Source organism: Protopterus annectens, chromosome 8.part0, assembly GCF_019279795.1.
Source record: "Protopterus annectens isolate FY-2018-M chromosome 8.part0, PAN1.0, whole genome shotgun sequence".
Lineage (NCBI taxonomy): Eukaryota > Metazoa > Chordata > Ceratodontiformes > Protopteridae > Protopterus > Protopterus annectens.
Window position 1 is genome coordinate 1,221,080,302 of NC_056741.1, and position 17,662 is coordinate 1,221,097,963.

The 17,662-nt window shown below is 41.3% G+C and overlaps 1 protein-coding gene across 1 annotated transcript in view; it reads left to right on the plus strand.

The window, feature by feature from the left end:
- Window positions 1–17,662, plus strand: part of LOC122808441 (scavenger receptor cysteine-rich type 1 protein M130-like) — a gene marked incomplete in the record, with an annotated part of 758,816 nt that overhangs the window by 648,268 nt on the left and 92,886 nt on the right. The window contains 1 exon segment of the mRNA XM_044079404.1: window positions 16,034–16,144. Within this exon segment, the coding sequence (XP_043935339.1) occupies window positions 16,034–16,144 (111 nt within the window).

Consider the following 17,662-nt stretch of genomic DNA (forward strand, 5'->3'; position numbering starts at 1 on the left):
CAGGGATAATTTTGTGAGAACTGTACAGTACTGAGTTTTAACTGGACATCCAAGCATGAACTTAACAGGAATGTTCCAATTTAGAGATGAGGGCTTTTGGTAAGCCTGTATAAATGATGTGCCCACGGAATAGATTAAACTATACTACAGTGGGCACTATTTTTCTTTGGCTGTAGGAGTTATGTAGTGCCTTATTCTTGCTAAACTGACAAGAATTGCATTGCATTTTTTTATGATTGTGTGACTCTGGTCTTTGAATGAATTGGTGTCAGTTAACAGTATGCCAAAATATTTTTATGTGCATGCATGGGGCATTTTATTGCCTGATAGTATAAAAATCTGCAGTATGGGATGTTGTGAGGCTTTGCAGCGTTTAGAATAGAATGGAGTTGTTTTAGTTAGCAGTTAATATTATGTTTGAATCTATCAACTATTTCTCTAGTGTGTGGAAGCCTCCCTGAAGGAGTTTTCCTTCTAGATTGTGGTGTTTATTTACACATGATAGGGCTGTATATGAGATTTTATCATGATTAGAACATAATGACGTTGCTTTCATTAACAGTTACTATTAAGTGTGAGCCTATCAATCATTTCTGTAGTATGAGGAAGGCGCTTGAAGGTGCCTTCCTGCGAGGGAGAGGTATGTAGTTGCACATAGAAAAGTTGTGTCATCTGCATAGGGAATGAACATTATCTGTTTGGTTTGTTAAATCATAAACAAAGATATTGGTAACCTCCAAACTCTGGATCCCACCCAGTTCGGATCTGTGAAAGGCAGATCATGCCTCCTGAACCTGATCAACTTCTTTGAGGCAGTCACCAAAGTCGTAGATGAGGGTGAGGTGGTTCACACAGCCAATCTTGACCTCGCCAAGGCTTTCAACACCATCCCCCATTCTAGAATTACAGCTAAACTCACTAAACTAGATATAAATCCCTACATCACAAGATGGGTTGCCAATTGGCTCACTGACAGAACCCACACTGTAAAAGTTGCAGATTCCAAATCTGACCTCAAAGCAGTGACAAGTGGAGTACCACAGGGTTCCATCCTGGGACCTCTCCTGTTTGGTATCTACTTCTCTGAAGTACAGGCTAATACAGAAGGCTTCTGGCTAACGAAGTTTGCAGATGACTGCAAACTAGGAGCCATAGTCAAGTCCCTAAATGATGTGGACATCCTATAGAAGGGCCTCGCTGAGACAGATGCCTGGTGTCAGAGCCATGGTCTCAAGCTCTAACACCGAATGTGTGATAAGAGACCTTGGGACCCAGGTGGACAGTAGTCTCTCCTTTGATAGTCACATCACCACAGTAGTCAGGAAGTCCTTCTACGTGGCACACCTCATCATAAAAGGGTTCTCATCCAGGAAAAAAGAGGTCATTGTTCCCCTCTACTCGACACTCATTAGACCCATTATAGAGTACAATGCCCCTTTTGGAATGTACCTCACAAGACATCTGCAGCAGCTAGAAAGGCCACAGAATTACCTCACAAAGAGGATTACTGGCCGCAAACAAATGTCCTACACCGATCGCCTCAAAAAACTCCAGCTTTACTCCATAGCATATCGCCTACTCCGAGGTGATCTCTGCCTAACATATAAAGCTATGTCAAACCCAGAGCTGTTGGACATGCTACACCTAAAGAAATCCCAATCCCTCCGAGCTACACGCTCTAGGGACCTAAACCTTGTCACCACAATAAACAGGACATGCTGGAGGGATAGATTCCTGTCCCAGAGACTTCCCATACTCTGGAACAGGCTACCCATCTATGTCAAGCAAAGTTCTTCATTAGCACTCTTCAAGAAAAATCTTAATGAGTGGATGGGAAACAGGAAATACACCCCGGGGATCACTTCCGTGTCTCTGCTCAACAGTGGCACAGGAAAATAACTTTCTTGGGTGGCATAAGCCAGGGAACCTTGTTGGCTAGGCTTACGTAGACCCTTGGGCCGATAGCCTAGTACCTACCTATGAATCAATGAACCTATATTCTGTCATTTAGTTAACATAAAACTGAGCATAAGGGGCCCAAGAATTGAGCCATGTGCAATGCCTTTGTTGACAATGTATTCCAATATTAGCTTTGTGCCCAGTCTAACTCAGAATTTTCTAACTGATATGTGACTTTTAAACCTGGCCAGGGCCGGCCTTAGGCATAGGCGAACTAGGCGACCGCCTAGGGCGCCATATAGGCCGGCCTCAAAAGGGCGCAAATTCTGGAAATGTATAGGAATCGTTCAGAGAAGCACGAACTTGCTAATTTTTTTTTTTTTTTTAATCGGAGTTCTGCTGTGAACCGTAGAAAGCCGAGACTCAATAACAACAGATTTCACCGCTGGGCGCCCATAGACTGAGGCTAGGCATTGGCAATTGCGCCCTCCCCCAGACCCAGTTCAAGCACGAACTTGCTCATTTTTTTTTTTTTTTTTAATATTATCCTATCCTCCACAGTAACACAGCCCCCACCCTAAGCCATGTTCTCACAGTCATTCCCTCCCTCTGCATGACGTATACGCTTGTGTGATGTGAGTGGCTGCTCTTATGGGGCATTATTCAAATTATCCTATCAGCGATGGATTCTGCACCACTGACATCATGGCCACTGATCCATTATATATAAACAGCTAACTCCGCCTCGCTCCTTCCTTCATTGACGCGCTAGAGAGGCGGGTGCAGCTATTGGCTATCGGACTTCGCAGTTCTTGGAATCCGGACAACAGCGTCATTTTGTTTGCCTGGATCATTCTTCCACGTGGGCTACTATGGAGTTTTAATTTCAACACCGGTGGCTTGGCTAGGAGGTAAGTGAGGGATGGGGTCCGCCGGGGATTTATTTGTGATGTTGTGAACAAAGTAATTTTTTTTTTTTAGTCTGTTTAATATTTTTGAATTTTGAAAGACTAGAATTTTAGTCTAGGCTTTCAGTTAATTCTAGAGTCAGCCAGATTTTGTGTGTACTTGGTATGATTTGTGTGTGTAGGTAAACGTGTACAAATGTGCGTTTTATTCATGTCTGTTAACTTCTAAGCAGTTTATCTTTTTAAAATCTTGACTTCTGTTAGCCTTCTGTTATGCAGGGGCATACTTTCAACTCCAAACTCCCCCACACACTACTGTCACTAACCACCGCAGTATATTCTATTGCTTTCTGTTTCTAGTTTCACTCCTTTAATTATTAATTGAAAGCTAACAGTAGCATGTTATAAAACTTGGTTGGATCTATTGTGGTAAAAGTGAAGGCTATTTATTTATATTGCTTTTTGTACACGCACCTTTTGGTGGTCTCAATTTGGTCAGTTGTCATAGTTTCTGCAAAAGGAAACACAATGTTAAATTGATATTCTTGCATTAATATTTTTCTAATACATCTTTTACAGGTTGGACATTTATTAACTTCATATTTTTTTTTGCCTTATACGGCACTTGTAGTCTTTAGTTTAAGGACCCATTATGAGCATTTTTGCACTCCTTTTTGTATGACATTTTGAAGGCGTCACACTGTTGTGTTAGTTTTATTATTATCTTTTTCACATTTGTTGAACCTTGGATATGGCCAATATGGAAGTCGACTTTTGAGGAGACCATTCCAGGACAAGGGAACAGCTTCCGGTCATATGCACAGTTCTCCTTTACATGTTTTTAGTTTCTTAGCAAGTTGTATAACAGGCAGTAGTCTGTTTCTTCCTGGCCTCGAGACATTTGAAATATGTCTAAATACATAAAATGTAGGGGTGCATGGAATGCGGAAGAATACACTTTAATCTGGTCCTATGGATAACATAGAAGCGTTGAGGCATTTATTTGGAGTATGCATCACTGGGATTCATTAAATTAGGTTGTTGGTGTTTAAATTTACAGTTATTTTATATTAATTCATAGGTTCATAGGTTTATACTAGGCTATCTGCCCTAAGGCATTTATAAGCCTAGCCCAAATTTTTGTGGCTTAAGCCACCCCTTATATGAAAAAATACTGTGCCCATTAGTTTGTTGTGCCTCTGTCCAGCAGTGACACAGAGATGATTCCCGGGGTAAACCTACGATCTCCCATCCACAGGTCTAGATTTCTCTTGAACAGAGTCAGCGAGGTGCTCTGCCTCACATGGACCGGGATTTTATTCCACAGCATAGGGAGTCTCTGAGTGATAAATCTATCCCTCCAGCACGTCCTATTTATATCCGTGCTAAGGTTTAAGTCGCTTGCTCTAGTGGTTTTGGTGGATTTGGATTTTTTGAGGTGGAGCATGTCCATTAATTCCGGGTTGGACATGGCCTTGTATGTCAGGCACATGTCACCTCTGAGCAGACGGTATGCGACTGAATAGAGCTGGAGTTTCTTCAATCTGGCAGCATATGACAGATTTTGGAGTCCCTTTATCCTTTTGGTGAGGAACTTTTGGGGTCTCTCCAATTGCTGCAGATGTCGGGTGAGATACATCCCGAATGGGGCATTGTACTCGATCATTGGTCTGATAAGTGAAGAGTACAGGGGAACAATAACCTCACCAGATCTGGATGTGAATCCCTTCATGATCAGGTGGGCAATGTAGAAGGTCTTTCTAACCACTTTAGCAATGTGAGTGTCAAAAGAAAGGCCACTGTCAACCTGGGTCCCCAGGTCCCTGATAACATCTTCTGTGCTTAGTGGATTGCCACCTATATGGTAGCTTGGGGTTACCTTGTTTTTCCCGAAGGGTATGACTATACATTTTTTGGCGTTTAACTTCAGGCCATGGCTCTGGCACCAGCTATCTGTTTCCATGAGTCCCTTCTGAAGGATATCCGTGTCTGATGCACTTTCCACTATGGCGCCCAGTTTGCAGTCGTCTGCAAACTTTGTCAGCCAAAGTCATCCTATGTTGGCCTGTACTTCTGAGAAGTAGATGCCAAACAATAGGGGGCCAAGGACCGAGCCCTGTGGGACACCACTTGTGACCGGCTTGGAGTCTGACACAGCGCCAGCAACTCTAACCCTGTGGGTTCTGTTCTTAAGCCAGTTTGCAACCCATCTTGTGACATATGGGTTTACATTTAAGCTGGTAAGTTTTTCTACAATACCGAGTGGGGTATTGTGTCGAAAGCCTTTGCAAGGTCAAGGTAGGCTGTATGGACTGCCTTTCCCTCATCAATGGCCTTGGTGACTGTTTCAAGAAGTCGACCAAGTTCAAAAGGCATGATCTTCCCTTGACAAAGCCAAACTGGGTCGGGTCCAATGTCTGCAAGTCCCCTATATCTTTGTTTATGAGCTCCATTATGATCCTCTCCATAGCTTTGCAGACTAGACTTGTTAAGCTTATGGGCGGTAATTACCAGGGTCCGTGAGGCCGCCTTTGTGGAGTGGGACAACAGTTGCCGTGCGCCACTCCTTGGGCACGTATCCTGTGGTAAGGCTGAGATTAAACAGCTGCCTTATGTGCGGGTTTAATTCCTCATTTAGCTCGTGTAGCACACAGCCGGGGACACCATCTGGTCCCATTGATGCTGTGTTTTAGCTTTAGAAAGAGCAGCTTTCACCTGCGCATTTGAGATGTCCGGGAGGCTACACTCGGCTGGGATAGTTATCTCTCCTTTAGGGGGTGAAGTTTGCACTGAACCTGTCTGCCAGTATGTTGGCAATGTCTGTGGGTTCAGTGATTTTTGTATCATTTTGGACTAATTCTGAGCATATCTGGGAGTTTCCACCCAGGTTCCTAACATAGCTGAAAAAGGCCTTATGATTGTCCTTTGAATCCATGGCAATTTTTCTCTCAAAATTGGCCTTAGTTGATTTTATGAGTGCTCGTATTTTTTACTAATAATGATCAGGGGTGACTTCCCTTTTATGGATTTTGTTCTATCATGTAATAGCTTTCTCCTCTTATTGTAAAGTTTGTTAATGGCTGGGGTCCACCAGACTGGACGTTTGCCCTTTGTGGAAAGAGTCTTGGTTTTATTTGGGATTGCCTGATCCATGCAGTCCTGGAGGTGTTCATAGAAGGCATTTGTAAGGGCTTCCGCAGCTTGGGTTGTGGTTTCCACTGGCTCAGGGGCCTTGAAGGATACCACACCAGTCTTGAGTAGTGTGAAGTTTGCTTTAGAGAAGTTCTTCACTATGGTCTTTTTGTTTGGGGTGGGGGCGGGATGTGGATTTCCAGTGAGATTAGTTTATGATCAGATCTCACCAATGAGGGATATACTTCGGTGTGGAGCATTTTGTCCCCATGTTTGTGACAATGAGATCTAGTATATTTTCTCCTCTCGTGGGAACAGTGACTAGCTGTTCCATGGCATTTGAATTTATGAACTCCAGGAACCGTTGGGCTAGAAAGTTAGGGCTTGAGTAATGTTCCCAGTCTATATTCGGTAGTTGAAGTCACCCAATATGATGGTGTTTGGAGATACATTTATACCCTCCAGTGTCTTCAGGAAGGCTGTGTGGGGTTCCTGAGTTTGAGAGGGTGGCCTGTAGCATGCTACAATTTGTAGAGCAGTTTTGCCTATGGTTAGTTGCACCTGGATGGTTTCCAAGCTTCATGCGTTGCCACCAACCTGGAGGTGTGGGTATCCTTTATGAATATGGATACACCCCTCCTTTTGTGGTGTGGTCTGGGTTTTGGGGCGGACGCATGATATGAGGTAAAACCTAATAGTGCCGGGTGCTCTCAGGAGCCTTGAACCAGGTTTCAGTTACAGCACAGACATCGATGTTCTCCATACTGAGAAGGGCCTCGAGTGCGTGCATTTTGAGATTTAGACTTCTGGCATTGAGCAGCATTACCCTCAGTTTCTTCCCATTTTTGTTTTCTAGGGTGGTAGGTTTAGAATTTGAGCCTTGCCTAAAAAGGCACTATGGGGTGGCAAGAGCCTTAGCCAATATCCGAATCCCAGGGTGACAGGTGCAAGCCGTCCCTTGCGAGCAGCGTGGCTTGTCAAGCATGTCATCCCAGGCAGACAGACACTGGATCCCCTTTGAATGACACCAGACATTAAGCCAATTGTTAAAGCTGATCATCTTGTCTCTATATTGTGGCATCATTCTTGGTGAAGGAAGGATACTGCTCAGGGTTAGGGTCATACCTGCCTGGGCTACATAATCAGAGAGCTCCTCTATGTCTCTTTTCATGTAGTCCAGGGAGGTACGTCTCAGGTCGTTCACACCAGCATGGACAATGACTGTGTCATATTTGTACTTGCCGTGGAGTGACCCAGTGCTTGTGTTATGTGGCGGATTCTAGCACCCGATAGGCAGCTTACTGTGACCCTCTCCTTGTTCAGCCTGGTGAGTGGGACGTCAGTGTGTCTGACTATGGAGTCACATGACAAGTATGTTTGGTGTTGTATTTGGCCTTAAGGGCTGTGACTGCTTTGCACACTGCTTTTGTGGTTTATGTGTTGCTTGTGGGGTGTCTTGAGGTAGCAGTTGTTTGGGTGTCTGCTTTGGAGGCCTCTGCTGTTTAGGTAAATTTTACTCAGAGCCTCGAGTATGTCTTTGTGTGTTTATGTGTTTGATTCAGTGGAGTGGTAGCATTATGTGAGGCTAGTTTTGTGGTGTGTGTAGTTGCCTTCTCCTCCTGTCTGGTCTTGCCAGTCTTGAGTTGAGAGAGCTCAGCCTCCAGTTTGGCTAAAAAGCTGCATCTCTCGCAAGTATTTGTGTTATGTGGGAGGAGGAGAGGGTTGTCTGTGTACATGAGGCAGTTATAACATTGCCTCAAGATTCCCAGATTCACCAGCTGGACTGGAGAGAAGATTGACAACTGACCTTTGGACATGCTAGAATAATATTGGGAATACCTTAATTGAAAACAAGGGCCAGTGGGGAGTGAGGGTGTAGTGCTTTTAATTTTTAGTGCTGACTTATATAATTGCTTTAGTGAGCAAGTGCCAGGTAACTTGAGTGCAATGTGTTACAAGTAACTAAATGCAAAAACGACAAACAGTAACTTTCTTTCAAGTGAAACAAGGAAATAAGAACAGTAAGCAATGCAGATATCACTAGTGATCCACAGAAGCGCTGAGAAGTTGCGTATTAGGTGGAATTAGCTTCCAGGGAAATAACAAGCAAACAAACAACAAGCATATAAACAAAGCTAGATTCAGCAGGCCTGGATCTAGTCTATGCTAGAGCAAACAAGGTGAACCAATTTCAGTAAGATACAGTTCAAATATTCAGGCACTATAAACCTTTAACCAGAAATTCCCAGCTCAGAAGGGCAGAGTCCAGCCTCTTCTCCCACAAGAGTGCAGACCACGAACCTTCTTAATGTAAAATAACTGGCCTGAAGCCCAAGTGCCTAAACCAGAACTAATACACTTGGACACTGGGCTCTCAATCAGCAGTTCCCAACTTAGAAGGATGAAAGCTAACTGTCCTGCCACCACAGTGCTTGCCACAAACCTTCCTAATGTAAAACAACTGGTCTGAAGCCCAAGTGCTTAATCCAAAAGACTTGAATGATAGCTACACTTTAATCAAGTTACAACCAAGCAGTAATAAATACCATTGAATACTTTAGAGAATGTCTGGATTAGTGCTCAAGTTACACAAACAAAGCTAGATCCTGCAGGCCCAAATCCAGTCTATGCCACAGCAAACAAGGCGCACCAACTTCAGTAAGAAACAGTTCAGATATGCATGCACTATAAGCCTTTAACCAGAAATTCCCAGCTCAGAAGGGCAGAGTCCAGCCTCTCCTCCCACAAGAGTGCAGACCACGAACCCTCTTAATGTAAAATAACTGGCTTGAAAGCCCAAGTGCTTAAACCAGAATTAATACACTTTTAGAATAACAGACACTGAGCCCTCACTCAGCAGTTCTCAACCTAGAAGGATGTAAGCTACCTGTTCTGCCACAACAGTGCAGACCACAAACCCTCTCAGTGCAAAACAACTAACTGGTCCGAAGCCCAAGTGTTTAAACCAAAAGGCTTAGAATGAGTTACACCAAGCAGTAATAAATACAATTGAGTATTTTAAGATGATGCAAAAGTAAAAGAAGTAGGTAAAAACACAAGTACAGTAAAAGCAGATGAAAATTTTTTTTTTTTTTTCTGAACAAGTGCTGAGATCAAAGAAACAGATTTGAGTGCTGAAACTAGAAAACTGGCTAGTTATAAGAAAAAAACAAGCTAGAAGGCTTCCCTCAAACACAGAAGGGCTTGGGGGCTCAGAAGCCTACAAATAGTCTGTACCACTTAACAAGAAAGGCAGGAAATAAGCTTAATTTTTTTTTTTCTATTTCCCAGATGCTCCCTTTGTACACAATAGGAGTGCCTGAAATCAGAATATGATCTCACTGCACTCAGTTGAGTGAGCAAATGAGATGGGCCCAGAGGCAGGCTGAGGGGCGGGCAGTTTCAATGCCACTAAGAGCAGAATAACTTCAGATAAAAATTCCTTCAACACTCAAATTAAATACTGTATTTTTTTTAAAAAAAAGAGCAGATAAAGGTACTTAAATTCTCTTATACGTCCAGTTGAATATAACCAAGTTCTTAGCTGGCCAAGCTGAAGTTTTAAAGCAGGAATTATTTCACATGCACCAGTTTAAATATGCAAGGACAGGAAATCAAAGAATGTGGCTACCCCCACACCTGTAATTACTAGCAAATAACAAAATTCAGCCAACACTAGCTTCAGTTCAAGTTACTGAAGAGCAGAATAACTTCAGATAAAAATTCCTTCAACACTCAAATTAAATACTGTATTTTTTAAAAAAAAGAGCAGATAAAGGTACTTAAATTCTCTTATACGTCCGGTTGAATATAACCAAGTTCTTAGCTGGCCAAGCTGAAGTTTTAAAGCAGTAATTATTTCACATGCACCAGTTTAAATATGCAAGGACAGGAAATCAAAGAATGTGGCTACCCCCACACCTGTAATTACTAGCAAATAACAAAATTCAGCCAACACTAGCTTCAGTTCAAGTTACTGAAGAGCAAAATAACTTCAGATAAAAATTCCTTCAACACTCAAATTAAATACTGTATTTTTTTTAAAAAAGAGCAGATAAAGGTACTTAAATTCTCTTATACGTCCAGTTGAATATAACCAAGTTCTTAGCTGGCCAAGCTGAAGTTTTAAAGCAGGAATTATTTCACATGCACCAGTTTAAATATGCAAGGACAGGAAATCAAAGAATGTGGCTACCCCCACACCTGTAATTACTAGCAAATAACAAAATTCAGCCAACACTAGCTTCAGTTCAAGTTACTGAAGAGCAGAATAACTTCAGATAAAAATTCCTTCAACACTCAAATTAAATACTGTATTTTTAAAAAAAAAAAGAGCAGATAAAGGTACTTAAATTCTCTTATACGTCCAGTTGAATATAACCAAGTTCTTAGCTGGCCAAGCTGAAGTTTTTAACGCGAAGGTAATCTTTTTGCAAAGTATAAATGTATTCTTAACTTGTGTCAGTTATAAACAAGATCCGCAGTGTATGGTTTTTGTTTTTAAAAAAAATTCTTACTAAATAACTTTTAAATAGGCTCACTGAAGCATATGGTTGATTGTATTGCATTAATTGGAGCATTCTAATTAATTGGTTAATGAATTTTGAAATTGTTTCAATAAGCTATTTAAGCTGATTTTTTATGTTACTTTTCAACTTGATAAAGCCCGGTATTACCGGGCGAAAGCACTTGATCTTCATTCTTTTGGTTGCAATAAAAGAAGATTTTTATATATTACAACGGTTGTTGACCTCTATTCACGAGGGTTATCTTCACTGGAAAGTTTTAGTGTCTTTTATTATTTGGATACGGCTCGTATTCTCTATTGGTGTTCTGAAGTTTGGAAGCTGCCTTGAGCCTTTACATCTTTGGTTTACTCCTTTAATTATGCTTTTGGTCTGCACTTCAGTTGGTAAAGTGAAGTATAGGTCAGTAGTAACCAGTGAAGTATGTCAGTATACTTCTTGGTTATGCAACTCTTCCTGTGGTGTATACAGAGACACGTACTAGTAGGCAGTTCTGTTTAATCAGACTACCTTTTTTAGTTTTATAATATACTGAAATCTCCCATATCAGGAAACTCAAAGGACATACCAAGTAGAAAGTGACACACAGCAGTCTTTTTTTGAAAGATTGAGGTAGACTGGTTTGCATTTTGTGGAAATGACAATATGGACCAACAGACTGTGATCACATGGTGCCTAGCATATTTAAAAATGTGTTCTTTGAAAACTGGTGCTGAAATTAAATTTGTATGCTATTTTAACACGCAGAATGCTGAACAATAAAATATATCGAATTCATCTAATAAAGTCATAAAACTAGTAACATGCACCAATAACCACCATGTTTGTGGTAGTCCTTAAGTTGCAAAAGCTGAAAGTTCTAAAGGGATAAAGCCACTATCATGAAGGCTTCAAGATTTAATAATTGGATTGTGACCCTCCACCTCCAGCAGCCTCCAGATAGCCAATCCAATGTTCTGGACGTCTCTTACTTTAAACCCCCAGTTAATATAGAATACTGTATGTAGGTGTGAAAACGTTTAGTATTGTCATGCAGAACCAACAGCTACTATGAGTGCCAGCCCTGTTGGTGGGAAGACACCTTAGTAAACTCCTCGTGTAAGGATCTTGTTGAGGTTGTGCAAGTGTGCTGCAAGGGAGAAGAGAGCGTTATTTATTCCCAATCCACTGGTTCTTGAGTTTGTTCTCTACCTCAGCAGCTGATGGTATGTTTTGTGTACTGCTGTAAGGGGTGTGGTGCTTAGCCTACTATCCTGTTAAACAGGAAGAAATGTGTTTGCTTGCTGATGTCATTGTGGAAGGCTTTTGGCAGAGCATAGGTTCATAGGTTCATACTAGGCTATCTGCCCGAGGGCATTTACAAGCCTAGCCCATAGTTTTGTGGCTTACACCACCCCTTTAGTATGGGGAACTATACCCATTATTTTGCTGTGCCTCTGTCGAGCAGTGACACTGAGGTAATCCCTGGGGTATATCTGCGATCTCCCATCCATTGGTCAAGATTTCTCTTGAACAAGGCCAGCGAGGTGCTCTGCCTCACATATACCGGGATTTTATTCCACAGCATAGGGAGTCTTTGGGTGATGAATCTATCCCTCCAGCACGTCCTATTAATAGCCTTGTCGAGGTTTAAGTCTTCCGCCCTTGTGGCTCTGACGGATCTAGATTTTTTGAGGTGCAGCATATTCATCAAATCTGGGTTTGACATGGCCTTGTATGTTAGGCAAAGGTCACCTCTGAGCAAGCGGTAAGCGACTGAATAGAGCTGGAGTTCTTTCAGTCAGGCAGCATAGGACAGATGTTTGAGACCCTTTATCCATTTGGTGAGGAACTTTTGTGGCCTCTCCAGCTGCTGCAAGTGTCGGGTCAGATACATTCCGAATGGGGCATTGTACTCAATCATTGGTCTGATGAGTGATGAGTATAGGGAGACTATGACCTCCCTTGATCTAGATGAGAATCCCTTCATGATAAGGTGGGCAATGTAGAAGGTCTTCCTAACTACTTTAGCTATATGGGTGTCGAATGACAGACTACTATCAACCTGGGTCCCCAGGTCCCTGATAACTTCTTCTGTGCTCAGTGGATTGCCACCTATTTGGTAGCTAGGGGTAACCTTGTTTTTCCCGAAGGGTATGACTATGCATTTTTGGCATTTAACTTTAGGCCATGGCTCTGGCACCAGTTATCCGTTTCTGTGAGACCCTTCTGAAGGATATCTGTGTCAGATGTGTTTTCTACTATGGCCCAGTTTGCAGTCATCTGCAAACTTTGTCAGCCATAACCCTCCTGTGTTTGCTTGTACTTGGAAAAGTAGATGCCAAACAAGAGTGGGCCCAGGACTGAGCCCTGTGGTACACCACTTGTGACAGGCTTTGAGTCTGACATGGCGCCAGCAACTCTGACCCTGTGGGTTCTGTCACTCAGCCAGTTTGCAACCCATCTTGTGATGTATGGGTTAACATTTAAGCTGATGAGTTTTTCAATGATACCCGAGTGGGGTATTGTATCGAAGGCCTTCGCCAGATCGAGGTAGGCTGTATGGACTGCCTTTCCCTCATCAATGGCTTTGGTGACTGTTTGAAAAAGTCAACCAAGTTTAGAAGGCATGATCTGCCTTTGACAAAGCCAAACTGGGATGGATCCAAAGTCTGCAAATTCCCTATGTCTTTATTTATGAGGTCCATTATGATCCTCTCCATGGCTTTGCAGATAAGGCTTGTCAAGCTAATGGGCGGTAATTTCCAGGGTCGGTGGAGGCACGCCTTTGTGAAGTGGGACCACAGTTGTAGTGCGCCACTCCTGGAGTGCGTATCCAGAGGTAAGACTATGATTAAACAGCTGTCCTAGCTGTGGGTTTAATTCTCGTTGAGTTCGTGGAGCACACAGCCGGGGACACCATCAGGTCCCATGGATGCTGTGTTTTTGCTTTGGAGAGAGCAGTTCTCACTTGGGCGTTGGAGATGTTTGGGGGCTGCAATCGCTTGGTATAGATATCTCTCCTTTTGGGGAGGGGAGAAGTTTGCACTGAACCTGTCAGCCAGTATGTTGGCAATGTCTGTAGGATCAGTAATCTTCACATCATTTTGAAATAGTTCTGAGCATATCTGGGAGTTTCCTCCCAGGTTTCTAACATAGCTAAAGAAGGCCTTATGATTGTCTTTTGAGTCTTTAGCTATTTTTCTCTCAAAATTTGCTTTGGATGATTTTATGAGAGCTCTTAGTTTTTTACTTATAGTGATCAAGGGTGTCTTACCTTTTAAGGATTTTGCTCTATCTTGTAGTAGCTTCCTCCTTTTGTTGTAGAGTTTGTTTATGGCTGGGGTCCACCAGACTGGACGCTTGCCTTTGGTACAAAGAGTCTTTGTTTTGCTTGGGATTGCCTTATCCATGCAGTCCTGCAGGTGCTGGTAGAAGGCATTTGTAAGTGATTCAGCGGTTTGAGTACTGTTTTCCGCCGGCTCGGGGCCTAGTAACAGGGATGCTTAAAGGTAAGATTGAAAAGAATGCACTCTGCAGTGTGCACTAGAGAAGTTAGATATGAAAGTAGGTAACTTGAGTTTTACCTGTTTAAAAAGTTAAGGTTTAGTGGAGAGTTACTATTTTTAAAACAGCAAGATGGACTGAAAGGGGTGGTTACTTTTGTATTTTGGTACTATGAAATACTGTAGGATGGCCAATAAATTTAAATAATTGAAGGGGTGGGATTTCAAAAGTGATGGTTTTGTGATTACTCACATAAGCCAGTGAAAGTAGAGAGAAATGAGATATATGGTCAGATTAACATAAGAGGCGGGCAACTAGAAAGACAGTGGTATTTAACAAGACAACTTAAATGGGTGGGAAGGAAAAAATTCTGCCTGACTCAGAACAGAGAGAGCTGTGGTCTCTTTTGAAGTTTTAATATGCTGTTAAAACAGAATGCAAGCAAAACACAAGGTAAAGAAAACAAACTACAGTATTCAAAATATAGAAAGGCAATACAGAAATACAAAAAATAACAGCAAACTAACCTTTCCTTCACAGCAAAGTGTAGCAGAGTCTGGATGAGCCTTTCTGGTAAAGCAGAAGTTGGGACAATTTGTTAAAGTTTCTAATGTGAAGGGGAAAGCTGGCAATCAGAGTACTTTTGGAAAGGCATCGAAGACATAAGTGTTTGGCTAATTTTATTGATGTTCTAACCATCACATCACTCTGGAAGTATTTTTTTTTTAATTTTTTTATTTTTTTTTGGGGGGGGGGGGGTTTGAATTGTAGATCTTTTGTGAAACCCAGTATTAGAAGTGGGTAAAGGAGGGACGTGAGACTAAAGTTTCACAGTTTTAATTTGAAAATTCTTGGAAAACGTGGTTATTTATGTATTGAGACATAAATAAATATTTTTTTGCAGTCTGTTAATTTGATGTCTTTTTAGCTCCAGAAAACCTTAAACAGATAGTCAAACCGTCTTCACTAATGGAATACCGTTTTGTGGGAGTGACCCATTTGTGGGCGTGGCTCAAATAGGGTGGGTGTGACTCGAACAGGGGTGTTCCTTGTGTTCAGTGTGGGTGGGGCTTTTGGGGCGCCAGAGCAGTTGTTCGCCTAGGGTGCTGTTTCAGCTAAGGCCGGCTCTGAACCTGGCAAGGGGAGAGAAATTTACTTGTGTTAATCAGTTTACACATTCATCACTAATACTATCAAAGGCATTAGACAGGGCCAAGAAAAATGTTGCTGTTACATTACCTGAATTTAAATTGTCTTCATTATAGTCAGTTAAGCTCAAGAAAGCCATGTTAACTGAAACACCTTTATGAAATGCATGCTGAGAATTTGATAGTAGATTCTGCTCTGTGATAAATGTTATTAGTTGCTAGTGAATGATTCTGTCAAGAGTTTTTCATGAGATAGTATGAAATGTAATAAACCGAATATTACTGGGCTCAGTAGAAGTACACCTCTCGTGTAGTGATATTATATAAACTTCTTTCCAGATAATAGATGTGATACCTTTAAAGGTATTGGCTGTGCTGCAGCCTTCACAATAGAGATCATCTAGCAGTATAAAAGGTAGTAGTTAAACCAGTTTGACCATAGAAAATAGTCCAGCTGACTGAATACAAGCACTGGAAAATTATTTTTTTCAAGAGCAATTCCTAAGAGTATGGGGTTTCCTGAAACATTCTACAACACTAAAATTGCCTGTCATTATAAAAAACAGCTCCTTGCAGAGCACTCTCTCAAACAAAATATATATTTCCCAAGACTACTGCATTTTGAGGTGAGTGCTTTGTGCAATGTCTTATATTGTATTTTTAAGAAACTGTATTTGGAAGAATATAGTCAGCAAACCTCATTTCTGATAGTTTGTTTCACAAATGTGATGAAATGCAAATATGTCCTCTGAGTGCCCTGCTGTGATAATAGGTGATACATACAGATGCTGTCTATCTTTCACACTACAAATCAGCCTGGCTTCAGGAACACAGACATACATGCAAATATGTTCCCACAGGCATTAAATAAATATGTGAAATTATGTAAGGTGTGTGTCACAGAATGCAAATGTGTTCAATTCAATTTCACCAGGTGCATCAATGGTACAAGAAGTAGAAGTAGAAGAAATGGATTATGATGATGTTGAAGATGACCAAACAGAAAACGTTAAAACTACTAGCAGCATGCAATGCATTTCCCAAGGTCAGTATTAATAATTCCTATGCTTGCAAAGATGCAGTAAAGCATAGATACCTGGCAGGCGACATCACATGAGGCAGTAGTACTTTACCAGTAATGCGCTAATGCACTAGTGCTAATGTAATAAATTAAGTATTCGGAGTACATTATGAGTAAGTCAGTAATGTTTATGTAATGAGTTGAGTTAAATATTAGTTAAGTATTAGTGTAAATGACAATCCATATGCTTTCACATAAATAATCAAATGCATGCTCCTCCTGTAAATATACTCTGTAAGTATGCTTGTTGTTCTGACAGAATGCTCGACTCCTGCTGCCATGAATATGAAGTATTTTGTCTTATCACTTAAATCATGTTTATATATGTATAGTAAGTACTGTATTCTCCAGTTGTACAGATCATTGTCAGTTTGTTAAGTTGTATACCGGTCACTGTCTTTGTAATTCTTGTACTGCTCTAATGTGTCAGGTTCATGGCTGAAAAGGGCCAGGAGACCAGCACACATACCCACTTATCAAATTGAAAATAAAATAAATAAATATTTTTGTACAATGGACATGAGGCAGGTACAAAAATGATAAGAAAGACAGTTGTCTAATACAAAGCAAAAATCCAAAATATTGAACATATTCTCTTTGAACAGCCAGATGATCAAAAATACATGCATTTATTTATTAGCATTTGTTTACTGAGAAAGTTAGACTGGGCCATGGCAGGCCCCATTGCAGCAGAGACACACAGAGAAAAGCTTCACAGTTAACAAATCTTACAAGATGTCATACAATATAATACAATGCAAAACAGCAGATGTGAAATATCACATAAAAGATTCAAAAATAGTATATAATTATATAAAAAAGCAGAAACTAGATAGATCCTACACATCATTATACCCCACAGAGTTACATTTCAGTTAGACTGAGTAGCAATAATAATGTTAAGAACTTCCATTAGGTTAACAGACAGGTGCAATATAATGTGAATGGCATTACTACTAGATAGCAAATTATTTGGTAAAAATTTCCAGATGCGCCCAAGTTACTGGGTCTTCTGATGAAAGCTCAGAAGCTTAGTTTATGCAAGAAGACCAAAAGGATCCTACAGCTGCAGGACTAATGGATAGAGTTGTAGCATGTTTAGCCAGAGGAGAGTTGCAGGAGTATTGTTTGTAATGCAGAAAGGATTGTCATGGCTGTGAGTTGTACTACACCATACATTTACCTAGATTCTTAACCTTCTTAAAATACTCACCTGGGACTTCACCAGCACATATTCTGGGTGACTGGCTGAGTTGCGACCAATTTCCAGGGCTCCACTATGAATTGTAGAATTGTCCAGACCCTATGTAGAGATGCCAGGGACTCCTCTGTCTCTGTTAATGGTAGTTCAGTCAATGGACCACCTTCTGCTACACTCTACTATCATGCCAGGTGGGCAGCCCAACCTTTTGCACACCTGTCATGTCACTGACCTCACATTTCACTTGATTCTACAATCATCTGTGCAGCCTCTTCCATTCC